At 39.9% G+C, this 24,707-nt stretch overlaps 1 protein-coding gene and 1 long non-coding RNA gene across 5 annotated transcripts in view; both read right to left on the bottom strand.

Annotated features, from left to right (window-relative positions):
* LOC111251483 (secretin receptor-like) overlaps positions 1–21,319 on the bottom strand; it is a 91,536-nt gene extending 70,217 nt beyond the window's left edge. For 2 of the 4 annotated variants that reach the window (XR_015329486.1, XR_015329485.1), the window contains exon 1: positions 20,538–21,318. Coding sequence is in view for 2 of the 4 variants with exons in the window: in XM_086991772.1 (XP_086847898.1) it covers positions 20,538–20,552 (15 nt within the window). In the remaining 2 variants the exon portion in view is untranslated. Of the gene's footprint in view, positions 1–20,537 lie in introns of all 4 variants that reach the window. The other 2 variants (XM_086991772.1, XM_086991773.1) reach the window with 2 other exon arrangements.
* Positions 183–5,425, bottom strand: LOC111251484 (uncharacterized). The gene is made up of 4 exons (XR_002673808.2): positions 4,824–5,425; positions 4,206–4,332; positions 3,782–3,963; positions 183–3,513 (listed from the first exon to the last, which is right to left on the bottom strand). It is a non-coding gene; the product is annotated as an uncharacterized LOC111251484 (long non-coding RNA).
* Positions 21,320–24,707: the final 3,388 nt, after the last annotated feature.

A 24,707-nucleotide genomic window follows, 5' to 3' on the forward strand; every position in this document is an offset into this window, starting at 1 on the left:
GCAAACGTAGTTAAACCTACTTTTAAACAATAAACTTTAATTTTCTGAGTACAGTATCCTATCAAGAAATCTTGTGCTGTGAATCAGTAATTGTACGGCTTATACTACAATTCGGATTATTGACAACTTATTGTGTGTAAGATTCAACGAAGATCATATAGAATACTGGGTTTCTAGATAAAATATTAAAGGAACAGTTCTAAACTTAGTAATAACATAAAGAGGTGTCATAATATGATCGGTTCATAAACGTTTTTCATTTTCATTCAGACATTACAATTATGTAGTGAATAATTTTTATTTTGCGTTTTAAACAAAGAGGAAGGGGCGTTGTCAACAGCTCGTTCAGAACGCTGGAGATCATCACCCATCGGCGTACTTGCAACAGTCATCTGGCCTCCCAGTATTCGACCAAAGGCATTTCGAGGCGAAGGAGTTTGCCCTATCTTGTATAAGGTTATACGACGGAAAATACAAAACCGTAGAGGCGTTATATGTATTTCATCAAGAATTTTGTTGTAGAAGCGAATGAGAAAGACATCTACCATTTATGAAGCATGTTTTGGATTTTGCTGGAACAGAAGAAGTGCAGTCGAATCTAACTGCTAAACGTACCACCGTACAGGGCTCATTTAGTATACAGCCATTAGCGACAATTATTTAAATTACTGACACGGTCTAATAATAAAGATTTGTAATCCATATTTACTAAGCTTTTTCCTAAGAATTTGTATTTGACTAAATGGAACAATTTTTTTTCCTTTGAATCGTATACATTGCATGTAGGTCAGAAGATGGGTCTCCGTCTACCATCGACAGATATCTTATATCAATATATCATTCGTCCAGTAGTAGGCATACGCTTCCCAAAGAAAAGCGTTTCCTTCTGAACTTATCAACTTCCTTTCATTGTCGTTTACTTGACCCACCTATGTCATAAGCGTACTTTTAATTGGTATATATGACTTCATAGGACAACTTGTAATAGAATGCTTCAAAAGGAGATGATGATTCTTTAATAGTCCTCCAGTCTTGTACGTTAAAACACGCCACCATCTTACCCGATACCAGATGCCAGCACTGCATGTCGGCTTGATTCTCGGACGCAATCAGATATATGACGATATGTAGCGTCTGATCTGGTTAACTCAACTAGTTATTGCTAGAGGCACAACGCATATTTCCACTTTTTTGATTAGGGATGGAAGCTTCACGCGCTTAGTCAAAATGAAGTGCACTGCCTTCAAAAACCCAGTATATTGGCGAAGTGACATACTGTATATCTATATTCTGATTCTACCCCTGTAGATAGAATCCTATGGCACATTTAAGGACCCGTTGATTTAATCCGTTGGCGCTTTTAACTCATCGCATCAGTATTCCGAAATATTGTTGATATTGTATTATGTACGAAAAAACATTCCCATAGATTTTCCTTTTTCAGTTTCAGATTTTTTTCAGAGGCTTTTCAGTTCAAACCCTGTAATAGGCCACACGAATAATCTGATTTCGCACTTTGGAGGTAAATATTTGCCTCGAAAAACAAATACCCCAATTGTCGCACTTGTCATGAAACAAAAATTGATGTGCTTTTACTACGGAATAGATTGAAAATTTCAAGAGATTTCATCTCACTTATCTGCATTTGGTATCATTATTTTTGTAACGTATCAGTGATCCATACACGATCGAAACCAACTTTGTTTCGTCACGCAGCAGTGAGCAAAGCAGGTATATTTTGTCATCCATCTGAACGTTTTAGGACTGAAAAAATAATTCACATTTTATACTACGCGTCCTGCTTGAAAATCAGTAACATTGCGCTACTTTGTTTCTATTGTGATAGTGAAACTAATAAATGCGGGAACTTTGAATATTTGGGACTTTCAGGCGCCTTTTGCATTTCTTATTCTCATTGGCTTTTAAATTGTTGAGCCTGAGCCACTGAGAACCCAGAAGTGCAGTGCTTTCATGCATTCCTTAATGAAATGTTTTAAGTAGTACGTCTGCTGTTTAGAGCGTTAAATATAGTTTTAGACGGCTTGCCCTTGGCAGGAAACGCCCGAATTTTCACCTTGACGATTACGCCTCCCGAAATTTCGTAGGCGACTACGGAAAAACAAACTGATCAATACATCAATCAGTATGCTTAAACGTACCCTTTGTTAATTTAAGAGCGTGTCATTTACTCGTAGCGGTTCCGAAATTTCGGCTTCCCGTGGAAATGTCTGACTTACTGAGATACGGAGTATCAATCTTTATTGTTGCGTGTCCCTGGCTTAGTTCGTGCTCCTTTGAGGAAAAGGTACCACAGCTGTGTTCTCCACATCTCGATGGTCCTTCAGTTTACCCGTCAAATGTCTATTTATGTCCGATATCGCCGTCAGGCATTCGATCGAAGACTGGCTCCCAGCACGAAACGTAATCTGTCTATGATCTAGTTTAAAACTAGACCACCACATGTCGCTAAAATTACCCTTCACGCCTGATCGATCCGTTTCGCTTGAGACTATCGTTTTCTACGTATTCGGTAGCAAGGTTTTCAGAAGTGACCAGCTAGGACAGGCGAGCTGCTATATCTTCAGCGAGGCTACCCAACGCAGAGTCCGTTGCGCCTTGTAGAAAACAACTTTGGCCTGTTCTTGGCACGCTCTTTGGTTGGTAAATGGTCACGAAATCCGATCTGTTCGTTGCTGTCACCTGCTAAAACTGTACGAAAGATACTCTCGGCGCGCTCCTATGGACGCGATCCAATAGCTCGTCAGGCAGCCATCTCTCTGCGAATCATTTAACGCTTTCCACTTTTGACGAACTTTAATCACTAAACATTTTGGTAAGACTCGTGACCACTATTCTTATATTCTTACGCTTTGTATGTCACTTAAATTTGTAGGCGCTTTGCAGACTATCGCTTGAAGACCAGACAAATATCCAAAGGTACTCCCTCTTTTTACGTAGCAGAAGCCTATTTTAAAAAGTTACTATATTTTATCGATATATTTAATGGCTTGTAGAGAACTAAGTTCGCGCCAGCGAGGAAGCACGTGGCCGAACGAACCTGTGAATGCGACGAGGCCCAAGCGACCACGCGGTGCCGGGAATACATCAGTCACCAGCCAGTTCGCCACAGAGGCAAGCTTGCTGGGGGCCAGATCGTCGCAGGAAGTAAGAGTAAGGCAGCCATTAGTACTATGACGCCATCGGGCCGTAAGCTACGTGATCGACGTGGCGAGGAATCGAAGGGGGTCTTGCGCGAAGGACTCGTGTCGAAGTATAAAGGCGTGGTCAATGAGCCATATATAGTACGAAATCGCCAGACTTAGACCATAATGGCTCCACAAAGGGAAGGCATCGAGTATATATAACGATAATGGACAGAAGTGCGAGGGCGCCAGGATCGTTCAAAGTGCAACCACTGGTTAGGTGACCAGATTAAAGGTGTTACACGATGCGAAAACACTGACCATTATTAGGTAGGGCCCGGCTCCTTGGGGGTAGTAAATCTAAACGAAGCTGTGAAACGGCAAAAAATAGGTTAAGTAAGATAAATATATCTAAGATAGATATTTCATAAAAAAAAATTGTATTTCTTTTTATTCCGTTGTGATATGCATTCTAGGCAGGTGATATTATAATTTAAAGTTCAAAAATAAGCGTAAATCCAGTAGTTTACGACGAAATATCTGGTTTGTGCGCGAAACGCCCGCGAGGATGCAAAAAGCGAATGCCAGATGAAGTCACTACCGTGCTCCTAGCCGCATAGACCTGGCCAATTACTCACCTAAATACATAAAGTTAGTAGTTACACTCGCTTGATGACGGGCTTCCATTAACTTCACCACAAACGTGCCACATCAGTAATGACACAGCACGTTTGTTATACTCGGTACGGACTTAAGTTCGCACGTGCGCATTTTCGAGGTAATACCACAGGGGTAAAGTAGGGCTTTCGGATATATTTCCCTAGAATTGATTGTTCGTTCGTTATCTAATCATTGTCGCCATTACCTGTTACCCTTAGACTTAGCTTCGAATATTTTAGATTTTAAACACCATCGTGCCAATCCGTTCTGCTAAAAGGCTAACAAGTTAACAGAGGTTAAGTATCAGGAAATTAACAGAGAAAATTCGGGCGGAACCCATGACTCTGTCGGCAACTCAGTAGTTTGTTTTCGCAAATGTTGTACTGAAGTCTAGTTACGTACCTTCGGAGCACTTCTAAAAACTACCTCAGATGGTTGGTTGCACAGAACGTAAGCACAATCCACAAATCGACTCTAGACTAATATCCTCGCTGAGTAGTACGGACGACAAAGGCTTCGATAGTAATACCTTATGCACAGAAGGCAGTGAAAATTCAACAAGTTCTTAAAATTATCCTAATTATCTACATATACCCCAAAGTGATCAAAGGAAAAACTAGTTTTCGTTATTTTCATTACGTAATCACACTCTAATTGCATGCAAATTGGAGTCTCCTTCGTACACTTGTATCATCCATACTACAGCTTTTTGTCTTGTGTGAATAAATTGTTCGGACCCGATATCACAAACGCAACGTCATGATTGCTCAAATTTACGGCAGCATGCGTACGATACGTATTAACTGTCGGAACGATAATAGGCCACAGGCTACAGTTGGTTAGCGCATGAGTGACTTGATAATGGCATGAAAAGTACAAAAGAAGAAGAAAAATGTTTCCAACTTAACCAAAGAATACCTAAATTTCCAAAAAAATTAAAAAACATTTTGTTCTCGAAGACTCTTCAGATTATTTTGTTACTTTTCAGATTCCGTCACCTCTTTGTGTAAGCTCCGATACCTTTCTCAGTTTTTGCTGTCATGGTTTTCCAATAGTTAGACGCTGCTTTAATAGTGGGTAAATTGCGCGTTGTCTCTACGAGCGCATGAACAGCAAGCACCCCTACCGCCGCTCAGATGCCAAGTGCGACCATAATGAGGAAAGCTTCTAACGAAAGCGTTCCTTTGCTGATGGGCCTCTCCTTGTGTCGCATAGCAAAACAGATTTCGCAGTCCTAGTTCGGCAACGACGAATCCAGCTGCAGCAGCCAATACGGCGGGGATGAATAACTCGACGTCCCTGTAGGCTCTCTTTAACTTATAGTTAAACATCCTATTAACGCCTCGTGGCGTACAAGTTGACAACAAGTAGAATTTGGCTACAAGCTAAACCTTCCACGTGTGTAGAAACGTCTCCAGCAAACGGCGAGTCTTGAAGTAAATTGTATATGAAGAGCGACCCCGAATCCGATCATAAGATAGTCACCGCACTCGAGAATAAATAAGTTAACAACGATTTTCAAGAAATATTTATATGTGACAACGTTTTCCCAAACCAATGATGGATAACCGATGAATTCGTCACGTAGATATAAACCGCTAGACGATTTGAGGATAGCTTGAATTTTTTGATCGGATCTGTATATTGTATGTTGAATCTAGGAGTCAACTTCCTGCAGGAGGCAGAAAAGCGAGGCGAAGATTCCTATCATATGAAATATGTTGTCAATTCATTGAATAGAGGTCATTGCTTGATTTGATGCCTTTATTCTGACAAATAAAAAATAAGTTGGATTTGTATCAGTTGGCGGAAAACAGCCAGGCTCGCTCATTTCTGACGCAACTTGTTATCGGAATAGAAGCGCAAACGCGTCAGAGACAAATCGCGTCCGCTTAACGGGTTTAGCGTGAATATAGCTACGTATACAACTACATAGATAGGCGTAGATAGATTAACCCATCTAATGTGTTTTAGTTGTTTACCTGATGCTGGCAGAATCCCTTGTGACATCAATTCAAATTGCTTGCCAAAAGAAAAAGGAGACACCTCGTATCCGTTTGCTATTGCGTAATTTAAACGAACAGATTATATCCCAGATCACACAGAACCTACAATATGTACCAAAAAATTCACATTGTCATCTATTCCGGAGTCCTTCGGTTACATGTCAGGAAATTTATTGGGACGCGCGTCGCGATGTATAAAACCCTCTCCCTAAAAATTATGAAATCGCAAGTATAATTTCTCGGTAGCTGTGGAAACCAATAAGCGATCTGACCTTCCTATTACTTTAGAGAGTTTAGACTACAAAAAAAAAATGGCGCAAGCATATATCCTCCTGCCATTGATAGCCTCAAGAATTCGCCCATTTGTGGATAAGGCTGTTATTGTATGGCACATTTTTTGAGTTCTGCTGTCAAAGTCCAGCGCAGGGTGAAGGCTGAACGCAGGCTGATCTCGAACGTGAAAAGGAATTCCAGCTGTATTTTAAGTTGGGCATAGCGGATCAATTCGACGAAAAACTGTTAACTATCACATACAGTGTTCCAAGGCAGATGTCGATTTGTTTGTCAATTGGGACATAATAGCAAGGTCGGCCATAGATGTAATCCAGCTCTTAAAATATAAATTAGTGTCTTAAAGCATACAACAGAACAGAAATGGTGAGATAAAGTTTGCTTCGAAAGCATGCATATAAGGTTGACAGGACGTATGCACAGGACACTAAATATCCTATCTATTACGTAGGTAGTCTAATTTCGAAAATGAGGTGTCATCACAATCCTCATTATCATTCATCAAATAGAAATGTCAACAATGTTACGCTAGCCAAACACAGCCATTCGTACAGAACATCATCGCTTAAGCTAAACTGGCGGATATTCGGCGAATTCCACGTTTGGGAACCTTTTCTCTTCTTTTTTTTTTTTTTATATATTTACGAAGAAAATAAAAGCAGGCTGATGCAGTGTTTGTGTAATCTTAAGGTAGGTTGTTTAACTGTTTTAAGGACACTGTTCCGCGCAGCTGGTTATAACTTTTAATTAGGTGAATATGTACTCGAATAACGCTTTATTGTATAAAGGAATCGTGTCCATAGAACCTAATCTATTTTTCATTAGGGACTGCACAGATAATAGAAATTAAAAATACTTTTCGGGTCGGTTTTACTTGAAGACAGTGATTTATTTTCTGTAACAAGTACCTTGTCGTGTATCGAAGTGGTGTATCTCAATTAAATAATTATGTAATGCCTCCTTCTTCTAAATTCAATAAAAAAGGGATACTTGACTAGTTGAATTCAATCAAAAAAATGAAGCAAAATAATGTGAAAAATCTAATTTTGGAAAACGTCAAATTTTAGTTGAGATTCCAACATTCCTCTAATATAGTGACCCAAAACTTGATATTTTTTGAAATATTTATTCAAAGAAGAGTTTTTTTTTTTGTTATTTTTGAATATGGAGATATGAAAATAATTTTGTCCTTTGAAAGATTTTTTTAAGGATGGCTGCTTAGAAATAAGCCTTAAATATTCACAACATAATGAATGAACTCTTGCAATTAAAAATAGTGTATTAGGGTTCCAAATTCATTCCTACATCAGCCGTCTTGTTCGGACGAACCGTTAAATTCTGGTAATCACCTCACTTGACTAGGTCATACAGAAGATGGCCACTCATAAGAAAATAGGTTCAATTAATCAAATATTAGGATCGCTGAATGGTGGACCGCAATAACATGATTAAGTTTGTTATATCAGCAGGAAATCTAGCAATAATTATATTGATGTTCGACACAGAGGAGACGTTAATTTTATGAGACGATTCTACAAGCAGGAATCGCCATATGAGGCAGTTCGGTTGCAGCTCCTGCTAACTCAACGATACCGTCATCAAAAGACTTTTAATTTAAAAAGAACTTCTATTTAAGTTCGCTTCGTTCGAAGCAGACGTCGCATAAGAAATATAGAAAAAAAAAATCGCAAAATTTCCCCGTTTGCTTCCAGCTTGCTTTATATTGAAAACTGTTTGTTGTTATAACAAATACGGTTACCTTAATTTTCGCAATACTCATCATTCTTTAAAAGTAAACGTTACGATTAGGGAACGCAAGTCGTATATTGAACAATAAAAAGTAACTCTGCATTTTAATACAGCGAACCTATGTTCAAAACTATTATTTAAAAAATCTTTCCTGCCACAACTTACTTATATTTAGATATTAAATACATCGATATTTATACACATATTTGACCAGTTTCAAAGTTCCTTAATATTTATTATCGTATTATTATTTGTACGTAAGATTTCTCTGTTGGCAAGAGTCTCTAGTTAAATGTTCTCCTATCGATTGTAGTAAAAAAAAAAATAAATAAATAAATATCTAATATCAATATTAGGCATACTGACGAGGACACGTGTATTTATTTGAATTTTGTTAGCGAGGAATGAATATTATAAAATAATAGGAAATGATGGTAATGGTAGTGTTTGCGCTAATACGGCTGTAACCCGTACTTTATTGTTAACAATAGGTAAGTAAACAGACTAATCCATAGAAGCAGTTGATTACAGAAAACGAGTAACCGAACATATACAGAAACTAGTAATTTATGACATTCAATAATATAAGCCTATAATTTATGCCCGTCCGACCTGCAGACATTGTCTTTTGTTATGTGTACATGATGTTAGCCTGTACGTCCCCGCGTCTCGCTGCTATATTTTGCGACGTCTCGAGAATATTTGTTTCGACAACTTTGAAATACGACGATCCGTGACGGCCGTATAAACAAGCTCTGTCTTTATAGGATATGATGACCCTCTATAGGATACAGGACACGTGGAGGTGTATAAAAATCTAGGAAAGACATTTCCTACATGCGCAATGTCTTAAGTTATATGTTAGCCGACTGTTAATAAAAACGTACTGATCAGGTACTTTAAAATAATGTCGTTGCTAGGGGCCTCTTAGAAAAAAAAGGCTCACTCTTTCTAGCATCTGCGTGCAGTACCTTCTTATCACGTCGTGCACGTTCCGGTGTTACTAACTTTACAAAAATATAAAGAGCACTACAGGGCCGTACGCTACTACACAATCTCATGGTCCATAACCCATTCTCACCGAAAGGGTTCTGCCGAGATCACTTAGTTGAATGCAGTAATCACTTTTGATTCTACAGCTCTATCGAATCTCACCTATGTGGTAAACCAGAAGAAATATCATTACCAACGACGCAGACCATTTAGGTCGGTCATTAGGAAATGTGGCAAAAGCTAATTCCATATTTCAAAATGGCGTTACCTTATTACAGTACGACACTCCTCGACCCTTTTTTTGTCTTCCAGGTGTAGCCTTTTAGATCCGGGACTGACCACTCTAATACCACCACTCGGGCTTTTGGCAGGCGAGTTGTAATGATCTATAGACAATTCGAGTGCCGCATAAACTTCATATTTAGCGAAGAATCACCTTCTAAAAGTACTGCAAGCCGCTGACCTAGCAACAACTTCAGGGAGGAAACGAGTTCCGCGAAAAGCTGTACGACAAAGTGAGTAATAAAACATCAACGCTGTTATGGAAGTCTACCTATCTCAGTGTTCAGAGATGGTAGCACTTAGGTGTACACCCACCTGACAATACCATACCTATTTGCCTAAGCCAAAATAATCAGAAAAATGGATATTCCACGATTTGAATGAGTATCGAAAAGCAAAAGTTACTTGCTTCCATATTGTAACAATGACCCATTTTTTCAGTTAGTTTTAACTTGTGACGAATTCGATTTTTTTTTTGCTGCAAATAGTTACTTCAGTAGGTGGATGCAATCAACCCAGTGAGACATTATTTTAAGGCTTCAATAGCTTACAGTATCTATCTAATCGCTTAGCGCAAGTGTTATCGGTGACAGTTTCACGACAAGATTCCCTCTTATTGAAGCTGATGACGATCAAATTCAGCATTAAGAAATGAAAAATGTTTGATCTCGAGGTGGAAAAAATTCTACGGCCAGCTAGAGTCCGTCACCCGCTATAGTCACCATTATTATCGTAATAGTATAATGTTTAATAATAATTTCGTAATAGGAAAATTGGCAATTCGTTAATAAAACAATTTCTTAATAAAATCACAACATCATATCGAGATTGTTCTTCAAGATTTCGTGGACTTCCGTGTCTCAGACCTTTATAGCAGCTCCGGTAAATTCACCATCTGTGCTAGCAGCCTTTTGTAGAACTTTTTTGTAATACACGCTGTCACTAACTGGCCACCCGGTCCACTTCTTATTCTAATCCTGATCATCTCTTGGTGCGTAAACTCAGCAGATCTACTACGCTTAGCGTATTCTTTGGCATACTTTATACATAGCAGCACCCTGTTGCATATAGAGTCATATTTTCAGATTATCATATCGCCTGCCTTACAAATTTTAGGACAATTTACCATGAACCTGGTTTAAAAACATCCCTTCATTATACAAGCCTGCGTATGTATAATTAAATGGTCGCAATTAGATCGGCTCTGTGCATCCATCAACGCGTATAACGAAGGCTTTATCGTAGTCTTGTTTTGCCCGTTCCGCCGGCCCGTCATTGAACGCGGGGCGACACTTCTATGATCAATTTCATCAGCGTCAACGTGCTGAACACTTAAGCTGATAGCGAATGAAAGAAGCTGTGCAGGCTTTGGTTAAATATTGTAATTTGAAGGGGCGCATTTGGCAGAAAATATGGATTTGCCAAGATAGGATATGTTCTCTGTATTTTGCCTGTTATTATAGCTACATCGAATATCGGCTACCCGTATAACTGCACGACCTAAAGTTGTACGCTGTTACACTCGGCTTCTTCCTGTTGCGATGTTATTTGTTGTCGTTAGGTAGGCATGACGGCAATGTTTTAACTGTTTTGTGAAAAACGGTCATCGGTAAGCCATGAAGCGGCACAAATTGTCGATGTGTGATGTTCCTCTGCGACCATCTATAGCCTTACTGCTAAAACAATTTTTTCTCCTGCTTTAGGCTTCCGAGTTGTGCGAAATTTTTGACGTATGCTTCTGTCGACTAAACATATCTCTCTGAGCTCGTATAGGTACAAAGCTAGTAATTCGCTCAACTACCAATGAGCGGCGTTGACAAGCGCACAATCGCATATGAGTGATGTTTTTTTCGACGAAAAATCCACGACACAATGATCAAGCCGCTCCACCTATCCCCACGGCGTATAAGTTCTCCACAAGATCTACTAACTTCTGGAATTTCTACCTTCATAGACGCATCTGCGATTTTAAATAGTTGCTCATCTATCCTAGTAACGTCAACAGCATTCAGCCACTTTCTCGATTAGGCACCCGATTTCGAGTTTAACTTATTCTCTTAGAGAAGCGCTACTGGCATGGCTCAAGATCCGAATTTAATAATTAAGGATAAATTGGCGCCGGTGATTACAAAAAACGCAGGAACATATGAGCTACAGAATAATATTAACGACGAAAACGTAGAGAAACAAGTCATTAACGCACTATCAGATATAGTTTAAGGGTACACTAGGGATTCTAGTTCCAGAAATATTGAAGAAATGAAACTCCAAAGTCTAGGGTTTATTGCGGATAGAGGTTTTACTTATATCAATAATCACTTTACTACTTGCAAGTATGAATACTTTGAGAAGTTAGAAGTTTCAGCAGTTACAGAAAGAGGTATGAAAGACCTCAACATACTTGATAGGAATAAACCAGTTTGGGTTGTGACTAGCAGAACGATTCGGTGAATGGTACTAGTTATTGTAATTGGTACTTTTAGAAGCTCAAGTGAATCGCCGATAACATAAAAGGCTCAAAGAATTAAGTCAACAGCAGATGAGTCGTGACATGGCGCTATGTAAGATGCTTTGAAGAAGCGAAAATAAGAAACTACCACTAAAATAGATACGATAAAATATATTATCAAAGGACTAAGGATACGCGTACGAGCCCTGGGACCTAAGGTTGCAGCTTCAAGTCCAATGTTACAAAAACAGCTAAATAAATATCAGCAAAAAGGCCCACCTATCGAAAGAAGCACAGCTATTACTTAAGCTAAGCTACTAAACTTTGAAGATGCCAAACCTCTTAAGTTAGCCTTAAGATAATTACGTACCTGCTGGCAGTTTTGGGCTTAGCCAATATGTGGAGAAGACAATATTGTTTGGTAAACGATTCGAATGGAGGACAATATACATCGCAAACAACTTATATAGTGCTAATTAAATAATTCTGCGGGTGCGACATTGTATACAGAATATTCTATAAAAGCCATTCTATAAAGACGTTCAAAACGAAGTCATTAAAATATCGATGTGTCGAACCATTCACAAGGATGCTAACGCATTACGCGAAGGAATAGCAAGACAGTACCTGGAATATTAACCGCCAGTCCGTGGCATCGTTAGAAACAGTAGCCTTCTCTTGGATCGTGGTAATCTGTTGTCTGACAATAAAGATGATAGAATCTGTGTCTTGCGCGCTGCGTCACGATCTGTTGAGTGGTTCTTCTTTTCCCTTCGTACCAAACGGGCTATCGCATATATAACCGTATTGCATATAATATACCGTAGAAATCTGAACTAATGCCACCTATTTTTAATGCGTCTTCGCGGATGAATTGCTTAGAGGTATCGGTTTTTTTTATAACCCACTGTAGTCTCAGTTCCTTAACAACTGGCAGCGAACGAGCAGACGAACCGGTTTAGAGCCTGCAGACACAGGGCGTGCCTAAGGTAGGCTGACATTATAGAGTGCAACCTGAGTGGCCGATTCACTATGAAACTTCCCGGCAGTACGCATGACGAATTCAGCTCTCGAGTAAAAAAAATTGCCAACGTGACTTTTGGTGAGCGCTCACGTGAATCCTCTATAGTTGTGATGATTAGCAAAGCATCTCTTGACTGATATTTTCGTCACTTCGTGTACATGTTGCCCTTAGGTAGGTCATTAATTCGTCGTTCAATCAATAGATTACGATGCCCCCAAATGCCTTTAAAAAAATGTTTGACCATGCCGCCCGGCTACGTAAAGCATACATTTGCAGATTGCAGAGAACGGTATGCTACTAAAGGGGCAGTGGTCTTAGATGAAAGAGATTCGACCGGGCATACTGTCTTCGCGCGCCGTATCTTTTCTAGCATTTGTTTTTTTTTGTGTATTTTTGGCTTTTTATGCATCAATTACAGTTAAGCCGAGAGCCTTTCTAAGAACATATGGCATACGCCCAGGGCACCGATCCAAAAAACGAATTTTCTAGCGGCCTGGTACTGGCGTTTTATGGTTCTACAGTAGTTGTCGAACCTGTTATAACGAGGTTGGGACAGTACTGCCGAAGAAACCAAAATCTTTTCAACTATATATGTATATACATAAAGCAACAGGCATTTTCGAAACAGCTCTTCCCTATGGGCTTACCTTACGGTCCCCCGTCTTTCAGGGACGCCATTTTTTCTGAATGTCGAAAAACCTGTCGTTAAGACAACACTACACTTTTCTCTGAAGTAAAGGCTCTAACACATAGTCAGTTTACAATCTTTCTAGGATCGTGCAAGCTGTCAATACGTTGCGTGGTTCGAGGTTTACGTCCGGTAGCATCGTCCAGCATTCTTTCAGACGGCTAGCCCTCAGCAGGAAACGAAGTGTGTCACGCCTAGTTTCGAACCCAGATCACTAGCTGTCCTTCAAATTTAGCATACAAACACGCACCCCACCATATTACCCTTCGATTTGTTGTGCCACTTGTACTGGCATAGAAAAAGAATGGAGGCTACCGTAATCGAGGTGAAAGTATAATGCAGAAATTGCGGTCATTTAGAATCAGGATCAGTAACAACTGTATGTGAAGAATGTTCCTTTGAGGTGCGTCCCGTCGAGGCTTCAATGTAAACAGACTTCAAGAACTCAAATGCCAAAATTGAAAAGAGAGACATACACCTGGATAATTGCTATGCCTTGTGAGCACCTGTTTACGTTTTCCTATTTAATTGATATCAACAATGAGCTGCTTGCCCTACTTTCTGGCAAACCCTCCTTTAATGTTGCTAAGCAAAACGGAGTGGAAGCATAAAGCGGGGTCTCTGAAGCCAACTCCAGTTGTTGTGAAGTTATCCGGATAAGGCTGGAATAAAAATACAGGAGGAAGCGTAAGCGAGACTGCCAGAAAAGCGTCGGCGAACGCCTTTCGACTTTGTCAGACCCTGTTTACGAACAGGTGGCCTTGAATTCTTACATCTTCGCTGTGTCGATCCTGCGATAAGAAGATAACTAGAGACATGGCACAATGGCCGGATAAGTCTACTGTGTTCGTATGTCGTTTATCTTAGTTATCCGTTATAAATACAAATTGGACAAATCGGCATTACAGAGCCGAATTCAGTTCTACATGTATTTCTTGATTGAAAGAGATCAGGGATCGCTGCTTCAAATTCTACAGTGGCCCTGTAACACTGCATAACGTGTGTGAATAAGGAACGTTATTTTTATGTTTATATAGATAAAGCGCAAGGCAAAATTGCATATGCTGTCTGCTTGTTTCATACGAGTTTATTTCATGGAAAGGAGATACATAAAAAAATAGAATTTCTGCATCCAATATTTTTTAAGGACTTCGGAAACAATTCTACACAATTGCAAATTCGCTGCCTGTATGACATGAACACATACGGCACATAATAGTGTGCCAAGGATCCGTTGTGAGCACCTGGATACCTATCTGCCGAGCACTGCTAGCCTCGTTATTAATCAATGCAAGCATAGTTGCTACGAGTATGTTTATTTCGTGTGAGATGGCTAGTCATCTACCAAAATTTACTCATTTTTCCAATTAGTACCGATTAGCCGATGTATTAATGCGTTTCTTTTTAAGTGTGACATTGGCAAAGATCCAGATTAAGGTCTACGAAATAAAAAGTTAGCCTGATCTAATGGGCTCTAAGAGGGCCTGCTCTAAGAGCCCCTCCTTTCTCAAATCGCCATAGAAAATAAATTACCTCTAGTCGCGCATATCTAATTTTCTGGAGACGCTCCTAACATCACTTTGTCGGCCATGGGGGCGGCTAGAGAAATAAATCTTCTGTGTTATTTTTGGCTATTTCAACTCGATTATATTATAGACATGGACAACTTTATCGCCGACGACTCGCAGTTCCTGCGCAGACCAAATTTGAGTTGTATCATTAAACCTCTACATACATACTGCACTCTGACCTTTTTTTGTTCGTCCGTCCGTACCTACTAACTCTAACCTCGTCAAAACATTCAGTCGAATAACGAGCGTCTTGCTAGTCAGCTACCACCAGCTAACCAGTAGTTATGATAACAGTATAGTAACTGCAGGTTGAAAATGGCCAGGTATATCGTTATAAAATGGTCACATCAATGATATCCAACCAAATTAGATACAAGGATCATATTAAAGACTGACGACATTGTAATTTAGCCGGTAGCAACGTGGTGTTTATATGATAACTCTGAGATCTGTCGTACCCAGGTGTCTTGGTTTACTATCGTCGTAGCCCCTTATCTCAATGAAAAAGATATCAAGTTTAATGATGAGCGTTAACAGCTTGTAGTAGAAATTAAAAACAAAAAATGTAAAAATTAGATTATTCTTAGATTCTCGTCAAGGTAATTTTAGCAATCACTTTTTAGAATTATTAGAAATTAAAGATCTTAAGACGTTTTTTTTTTCTTCTTTCAGTTTGTCTGAAACGCGCTTTTCTTCTGTGCTTCTTTGTGCTTGTCCACAAATTAGTGAACACGGCCCCACAACTGTAAAGTTTAATCGTCGTACAAATCATATTTACTTAATAACATTGTTCAAACGAGTGGCTTCTGCTCTTGACATTGAGGCCATTACAAATGAGCTCTCTTTCCTTTTCGGTAGACAGACTAGATTCAAATTTATGTAACCTTGTAAAGGGAGAAAGTACTATATCAGATACATTAGGCATTTTATGCTTTCTGTTCTTTTTGCAAATTGCCATGTATCCAAGAATTTTTAATTTTTCAGTGTATTTTTCTGTTAGTGCAACGTATCAGAAGTTTTGGTGATTACGCACAGGCACCTCGTGGTAATTCAGTGGTACAACGTTTAACAAGTGTCTATGGTATTAGTGTTACCTACCAAGCGATGTTCAAGTATTATATTTTATAGCATTGGTATATAGAAGAACAACCTCTAAGACTTGATTATTGGTTGGCTGACTGCGGGTCTTTTGCGTGTTTTCCGGCCGTCAGGTATCATACGCTGTTTTCATGTCTGTGGTTAACTCTAGCTAAAGCAATTATTGTCGGTCAAGAAACAATATCTTTTATAGTTGCCTCATGAAACAGCTGGCACACATTCGGTACATGTTTATGTACCGTTGCAGCACAGAGCGCATCACAGTTGGGGCAAACGCAAATTAGGGCAAACCGAATGGTGGGGGCTACGTTGTCCTCGGTCGTCTTGTTTTTGTAAATCAACAAATTAAAAAGAAAGGGCAAACATTGTACGAGGGCGACGGGACTAGCGACACACCAGTACACCGCGATACGATGTAGGTATTATAGGATAAGGTTTAGGCGTTGATAAAGAGATGCCTTATCTATGCTTACTATATGAAAGATATAAGATAAAGCTGCTTTGTTGAATTGTCACCAGGCCGTGAGAGGTCCCAATATGTTACATGGGCAATATTACATAATCATAACCGACTTTTTAGTTTCTATTTACGATAGTTGAAGCGCGATCGGTTTTGCTCGATAATTTTTCGCCTTATTATACTCTTCTTCAAACTAAATAGAAAAATATTTTACGAATTTTCTGTATTTCACCACCTAAGCTTCGTTGGATCGAACATCGTTCGATAGCCACGAAAGTATATCAAAGCAGATGTATGGAAAATAGCAGCGTGAGTTACGATTGTATATATAAAGAGAGCAGGAAGTTTTCCTTCGGAGACCTTACACCCGTCGAAACTGAACAACGATACAACTACGATGCCCACCTGTTAGCAGCCCACAATGCTACTTTTCTAAGTTTGTCTCTATATCAGAGAGCTAAGTTAAAAAGGCATCTAAAAGCAACAGAACCACGTATCTTAGCGGAACTGCTTGCGTCAATCAAGCTTGCGTCTGATGTTGTTTTGTAAATTTTTTATCAATACTTCCTGATTTTTGAAGACAAACCCCCAGAATAAAACAAGAAATTTGTAAACCCACAACGACAGCTCGTTACCGTTACCAAGATGAGTTGCTACGCAAAGGTAGCCCTTACATTGGGTACTTCATCGTCGTTATTGAACGGCCGTCCATGATAACAAACGTCGTCATCATCGTGTACGGTGTGTATATATATGAGATTGTTCAGTATCCAGCATAAAATAGTGAATTTCAATTTTCCGAATGTTTTTTACAATAGTTTACGAAGTATGCATCGTTGTTATCTGTGGCTTTCCGCATCTAGTAGATAGTAATTTATCCATTTGGCTACTGTAGAAGTTTGAGGTACAATAGTCTACGAAGTTTCAAAAGGTAATTTCGATATCACGTTGAGCTATTATTAAATTTCCTATTGAACTTATTACGATTAAAAAAATGATAAGTTATAGAAAAGGCAGCTCAAAGAGTCAGTTCTATCGCGCGACTTTTAGAAAGGCTCCATTATGCCCATGTTTTTGTTTTTAGCCAACTTTTGGAGTGTTCAAGTTATGAATCTCCCCAAGATATTTTATTAGGTAGTCGGAAAACAACAAGAACAACGAGGAAATATATTACTCAAAATCGACAAAAAATTAAGGTAAATCACCTTGCACGAAAACCTTTGGTATATAAACAGCTGGCTCTCGTCTGTTCCTTGTACGACAGGCCTTGGTACTGCTTTTTAGCATCCCATCAGGAACTCATCAGGCTGAAGACCCAATGCGAGCTACGTCGAGTTATCTAGCAGGTTATGTACTATAATGATTAATGACTACCTTCATTGCATGTCCTACTACGCATACATTTGCTGGAGCATTAAGGCGTTTTTACAAGGACCACCTTTGTCTTCTCAGTCCAGTTAGTAGGTAAGCATGTGCCACCGCATTGCGCTACTATAGCAAAGACATGGTGTAGTTTATTAATGAAGCCGGGTTTGCTTCTGACTGATGTCAATCGGAACTTCAATGAATCGGAATCTTTTCAGCATCCTTTGTAATAAGAATTATATTAAGGAAGAAAATGAGCGGAATCTAGCTGCTTTCGTTTCCGCCAAGCAATAGCTCAGACATGTCATATCAGGGAGTGGTCCTTTCACTCCCTTTTTTTCGACAACTAATGGCAAACACTCCCACAGGTCGCTAGAACCTGACTGCAAAATAGGCAGCGTAAGGCCGCAACTCTGATTCGTTGTGTCACCTTTTCTTACGTGCTACGTTTTTATCAAAGCCCTGAGAACCAGACATTCACCCTCGCCACGTTCGACCATAGAAAGCGAGGGGTGGTTGTAGAGCAGTCGTAACCATGCTAACACTCGACTATCGTACGCAGTAGTGCTGAAAGCAATAACGTACTGTACCTATTTGATGAAAAATAGCAGGAAGGCCTTCCATATGCAATATGGATCAAGCACATTGTTTGTCTCTCGCAACAGATCTGTCTTCTTCTTTTGACAGTAACGGAGCATAAGCATCTGGACAAGATTTTCCGAATGGGTTACAGAAGACCGATCTGCGGCGGCAGCAAGTGACAGATCGAATATTTAGAGACTTCTATGGCCTCCGTTTTATGTGGCGTACATGTGATCCACTTGTCATTGTACTAGGCATAATAAAAGTCGCAGCGGGAACCTCCAGTGCTTCGGGTCGATTTTTCTGAGCCTACTTGTACGTAGTATTTAATATCCAACAAAGCACAAAGTGGAAAGTGTATCCAGATTTCTTTAGCCATTTGTGTGTTGTTAGCACTGCGGAGATTTTGATTTTTTTTTAAGTACTACAGCCGCGTAAGATAGAGCGAAGGGACAACGAGTGTCGTCGAACTACTCGGTGGCAGCTGCCGTGTTTGAATATAAAATGGCGAGTTGCTTTTAGCTACCCTCTTTCGCTGTTTCGCCCACCCTTGACAGCCTCGTTACTAAGCTTGCCTGGAAAAAGGCGTGTCACAATATGCGTATACGAATAAGATCGTGAATCCAATCAGATACACTGATTTCGTCTATATAAATTAGCTGTATTTGTTATCTAAAGTATTTACGCGGCTGATATTAGGATCTACTTACCTGTGTAGGAAGAAATCTAACAGAACTAAAGGCCCCCCTGATGTCAAAGTGTTCGTAAGGCATCTTTATCGGAACTCACATCCTATGAGTGGCATGAAGCTATCTTTAACAATCTGGAAGAACCCTTAGAGCATTTCGTTATAGAAGCTTTAGAGTGTGTCCCTTTACAGTAACTATATGCACGCCTATTCCCCCTTTTGAGAAAGCGCCGCAACTGCCTAATGTTAAACGTGTCGTGGGCCGTGGGCAAGCATTTTCATTCTATGGGTTTTACTCAAGCACTTGCAAAACCTAACTGAAGAGCACTAGGAAATACAACTACTCATTGCCAAGCACTGAACAACGCCGAATCGCAATGATAGGTTCCCGCAGACAATTGTTACAGGTAACGGGAAGTCATGTCACTATGTTTATACGTAGCAAAGAAGGGAAGGAATAGCTCCGGGAGATACGCCCGAGCCCAGAACTCCATCCGAGGAAAGCATTATTTGCGATGGCGAAGTTGGAAGGATCATTAACGTTGAGCGTTGCTTGAAAAGAACAAGAAGGTTAACAAAGATCTGTATATAGCCTCTTTGCGTCAAGTAAATAAGGCTGGCCATCATAAAAGACCCAATAGATAATAAAGTAATTTTGATTCTTGACAATGCCAAATCTAACACTAGAAAAGTTGTTAAAACCGATCTGTAGGAGTTTGAATAGGGACTTTGTTCTCGCCGACGGGCTACAACCTTTTTGTGTCCACTGGCAAATCAAATTAGTAATCGTACATTTGACAGTAAAGCGAGTCCTAAGAATCGGCTGTACGATTTCTCCAACGTCATGCCTAAACATTTCTGGCGGAATGGGACACGTAAATTCATTGAAAGATGCGATAAAGTTGTTAGAAGTGACGGCTAATACATGATAAAATCATCTTTACAACTTAATAATGCTGTAAAAAATAGCAAATAGATAATGAAGGTACTTGGGCCTGATACATTTAACGCACTTCGAGCCCTGGCGCCAGTCATCCTATACTGGTAACAGTCCTTGCGATGAAAATGCTGCAAATATAGTTAGTTGATAGACATTGCTTAAAGCTGAAAATATTTTCTTGGCTGAGCGTGTTACGCCGCGGTTAATAAGGCGTTAACAGGAATGTCGATGTTTAAAGATGGTTCAAAAATCTACAAAAGTAGAAAAAAAAAAGAAAAGAAAAAAACAATACTGGCAACGAGCTCTCTGTGTCCTTCTGGGGCCTCTTTCGGTCTCTCAGCTCATCATTAGCTATTTTTGAATGGGCCTCGTATAGAATGGCACAGTGCATGGTTGATTAAGTATATCATATTTCGTTCCCTCTATATGGGAATCACCTCTTACTACAATCCGAGTACCGTACTTTGGCTCGAAAGTAACTACTATATAATGAGTGTTTCCCTTTTTTTTTTTTTAGAAAAATAATACGCGAGTATCGTTACACTTACCTCGTGCGATGCCATCAAAGGTTCCTTGTTGTGGAGCTAGTTACAGCGACTGGGTATGCTTAAAAACCTAATTGGCGCTATGTACCGCTGACATGCTTCAAACAAGATGGGTAGAACAAAATGACGTTTATGGCACCAGGATTAGTTTTCCTTATTGTATCATTAACTCCACTGTAACTTCACTAAGCAATTTCATTTTTTGCTATACACACACAAAGGTCACTATCCTAATACACGAACCACTTTATGGACGACAGGAACAATATCAACTATATAAGAGTCAGTGTACCTTTTATAATATACCAAATCGTTTGCTAAAAAGTGCTCTCATTAAATCCACATGTCGAATTAGATAGAACATAACTTTATCGCATCAGGTTTAGAGGGTCGTTTCGCTCTATAGAGTATTTGCTCAGTATTCCAGTAATAACACATAGCACCTTGTTTGTTAGTCATTTCTTAAGTTAAACTTGCCATGACATAAAGATAAACTGTATCGTGTTTCTTTCGGCGGGTCGTCACCGCACGATAGGTAACTTTCGTACCAGTCACAACAGCAACTCCAGCGATCTGCAGTAACTTTAAAGTCTCTTCGCCAATGGCGGCGCGACTACAGTGTATCGCGCACGCTAGCCGGCCTGCGTGTTCTGTCCATTCGTAGTAGTTATAATAAAAACCGCCGCCCTTTCAGAAAAGAGAGGGGACATAGGATCAACCTCGCCTGCTGTAGCTGCCTACCAAAAGCGCGTCCTATGTACCATACAGACCGTGCTAACCAATTGCTATGACGCACCAATGCTACGACTACGACTACCGCTACAGCAGCGGCTATGACTGGAAACCCTCCCTCTCAATGTGTGCCCTCCCTTTTCCAGAAGATGGGATAGGCAAGCACGCAACGTACCTCCGGATCCTTTGGGCAGCAGGCACACAGCTTCTTTCTGAGCCGCCTGTTACGGCGTTCAGTCGGGTCTGAATAGCAAGCGTTTTGCCAAACGTTGCTACAGTTACTATAACAACCAGTACTACCGTTGGGTACGGCCCAGGTTCCAGTTTCGCCGTTTGCTTCTCCGCTACCCGATGGGCGTTTTTTTCGTTGGGCGCCAAGCAGCCCATTGCCGAAATTTTGTGTCTGGCAATAAATATTTTTCTACACACAAATTCTATCTCAATAGAGTTGTTTAGCTTTCTGCGTAACATACATAGCTTACATAACTGTATGGGTCAGAGTATCGGAAAAGCCGAAGTGAACACGGCTAGAAGCGATGCATTGAGTTAACTTGGAGTTACCTTACACCCTTTATAACATCAAGTATATTGGCACACATAGAACAGAAGCTGATTTATTTGACAGTTAAAGTACGAATATTGAAAAAAGTAAGTTCAGTACGTATCGTCCAGGGCTTCCCTTAGACGCAAGAAAATAGTGCTATAGCAGTGACGTGTTGAGTAGTAATCTAAAGTCCATTTCATGCTAGGGGAGGTTGGGAACGCACGTCTTAAGCAATGTCTACCAGCATCACCGAATGTCATATAAGTTATGATTTAAAAGGTGACCTGACGGTTGGTTAACCCATGATTTTGCCTCATTAATCTGCGAAAATTAAAGACCGATCGTGAATAATTATTACATCCTCCAGCCGTGTAGACCCAGATCGCGAATATATTAGTTTCATAAACGATCACAGGTGGATCAACAAAGGTAAAATGATCAACGTAAATTGATAGAATAAAGCTGTTGACAACGGCGCTTACCCTGATACGGATCGAGCCTGTCTGTTAGTTCTATTGGTGACAAGCTGACCGTAGACTATTGATAACCGGGCTATTTAGGAGACGTCCAAGCTAATGTAATCACCAGCTAAACTGGACCGCCAGCCATCATACTGCACATACTTAAAACATACGTAGAGCGCAGAAAGTTGCAACTGACATAAATGACAAGCCGTTTTAATTCGATGTGATATACTGCCTGTATGTAAAGACACGTAGCTTATTTACTCTACGACATTCAGAATTCCAAAAAGGAACTTAAGGAAAGTTAAGCATTCATAAGTGTTCGATCGCCGAATTTTGCGCCATAAGCGACTTCTTTAGAACTAATGATGCCTTTAACTTCAATGTTAGTAACTTGTATCAGTGTTATATAATGTTGTCTATCCTAGGAACGCGGATCCGTCGGTTTCCGTGGTAGTTACAATTGAAAACGTGGGCCATTCACCTGGTGGAGCCGTCTTTTCTCATGAAACGGTTATAGGTACAGAGCACTAAACGGCTATTGATAATCATCATCAAAAGGAATCCGTGATATATACAAAATGAGCAGAAATCGAAATACCAAGAGCTCCGCCGTCAATAAATGACGCTGATCGCTTCGAGAAGCGTTGTATTGCTCTTTCCGATTACGTGCTGTAGGAAAAATTACCCATTCAAGTGACACAAATTACCCATTTCAGATTAATGTTTGTACTAGTCAAAAATTAAGTTATCGAATTCAACTTACGTTTGCTAATGTCTAGCCAGAGTTACGGCTATGCACGCATATATGCAAGAATTCTATTAACTTCAATCCCGATTGCATAAAGTCCCTTGAGGGCTGTATAGATTGCGCTAATTTGTTTCGTCTTATTTTTGTGCTACAGTTGTATCGACAGAGCTTAACTGACAGCGTGCCGGACATCGGTTCTAGCAACGAATTAAAAAATGGGCTAATCGCTCTAGGCTTAGGTATCGCCGCATTGCTTCTATAGCCATTTCGTAGCTTTGCTCATCTAATGCAGCAGTCCTATTCTCCTATTCCGATGCGTGTACGAAGCGTATATATACTTGCTATAAAAGATATGTAAATCGAAGAACGGCTCTCATGTCTTGAGAGGTAACAATGCGTGTCGTGTAGATGTTGCCACTTCATGAATCTACCTCGTTGGTCCGTAAAGCCCTCTTAATAGAGTGCAGAGATGAGCGTCTATGACGGAATGAATGTCTACGAATAATGCACCAGCCGGACATTCAGCACGTGTGAGAGAATTCAGAGTTACATGTCTACAGGCTGTTTACGTTGCCCTTTACAACAAACAAGCTATAACGAAAAAAATGAAATAACTAGAGCCGTCGTACCGACCCGTAAAATAGATAAGAGATCAACGCAATAACGGAAGTATGCACGCAATTAATGCACCGTGGACAGACCAAGCAGGATTTTGTAGGATATTTGTGGCAAGACAGATTTGTGAACATAATATGTAAGTGAGCGTAAATGTCACCGCGGAGAAAACAGCTGAACAATATGGACCTTCCTGAATCGACCGAGGGCTCGACCAAAATGGAGAGCGAAATGCCAGGAAAAAATCAACGATCCTGCTGGTCTACTTACCGACAAGGTAAGTTGGATGCTGATTGCCTCTTGGTCCTAATAGTAACGATAACGCTAAGGACAAGTCTCCGAAAGAGATGTTCTCCCCCTCATACGTGTCGTTTTCAACGCTAGCACCAGAATTTCATGTGCAACGTTAACTTCGTCGTTGTTGCCATTCTATATTCCATCATTCTCTATTATACAGCTATCTTTTTAATAAGCGAAAGGAGGACAGGCACCTTTAAATACCGAATACTAGGTATAGAAAAATAGAGAAACCGTGGAGGAAAAATCTTGTTGTGTTTGTCTATAGTATATCACGCAAGGTTTGAGAGGAGCAAGCCGAAGCAGATGGCCTAAACTGCACAGAAGGTTCTAAAAGATACGAGAAACTTAACAGTATCATCAAGCAGTTCAGCGGAGAAGTCACGATTATTGAAGCTATTGAGGCGAAAGTTCTTCGATTGTTAATAGCCAGTGAAGTGCAAAAAGGAACAAGACATATCTATTGCTACTTGGAAATTTGTCATTCTGTGTCTTAAGGTAGAAATTTCTCGCACTGAAAAGAGATACGCTCATATTGACATAAAAAATATTTTTTGCTTGGCGCATATTAGTAGGTAAGCGATTTCCTACATTTTGGCACTGATCCCAGGTTATTTAAAATCTTCTCTCACCTTTGTGTGTGTATTCCGATTCAGTTCATTAGTAATACAGACTTTGCTGATCGATTATTTATAACTAAACCAAAAATTTTAACCTGTACTATTACAGATCAATACTCTGCAGGTTGCAGATACATCTAGGTAGCATAA

The sequence above is a fragment of the Varroa destructor genome, unplaced genomic scaffold (genome assembly GCF_002443255.2).
Source record: "Varroa destructor unplaced genomic scaffold, Vdes_3.0 BEIS01000005.1, whole genome shotgun sequence".
Classification (NCBI taxonomy): domain Eukaryota; kingdom Metazoa; phylum Arthropoda; class Arachnida; order Mesostigmata; family Varroidae; genus Varroa; species Varroa destructor.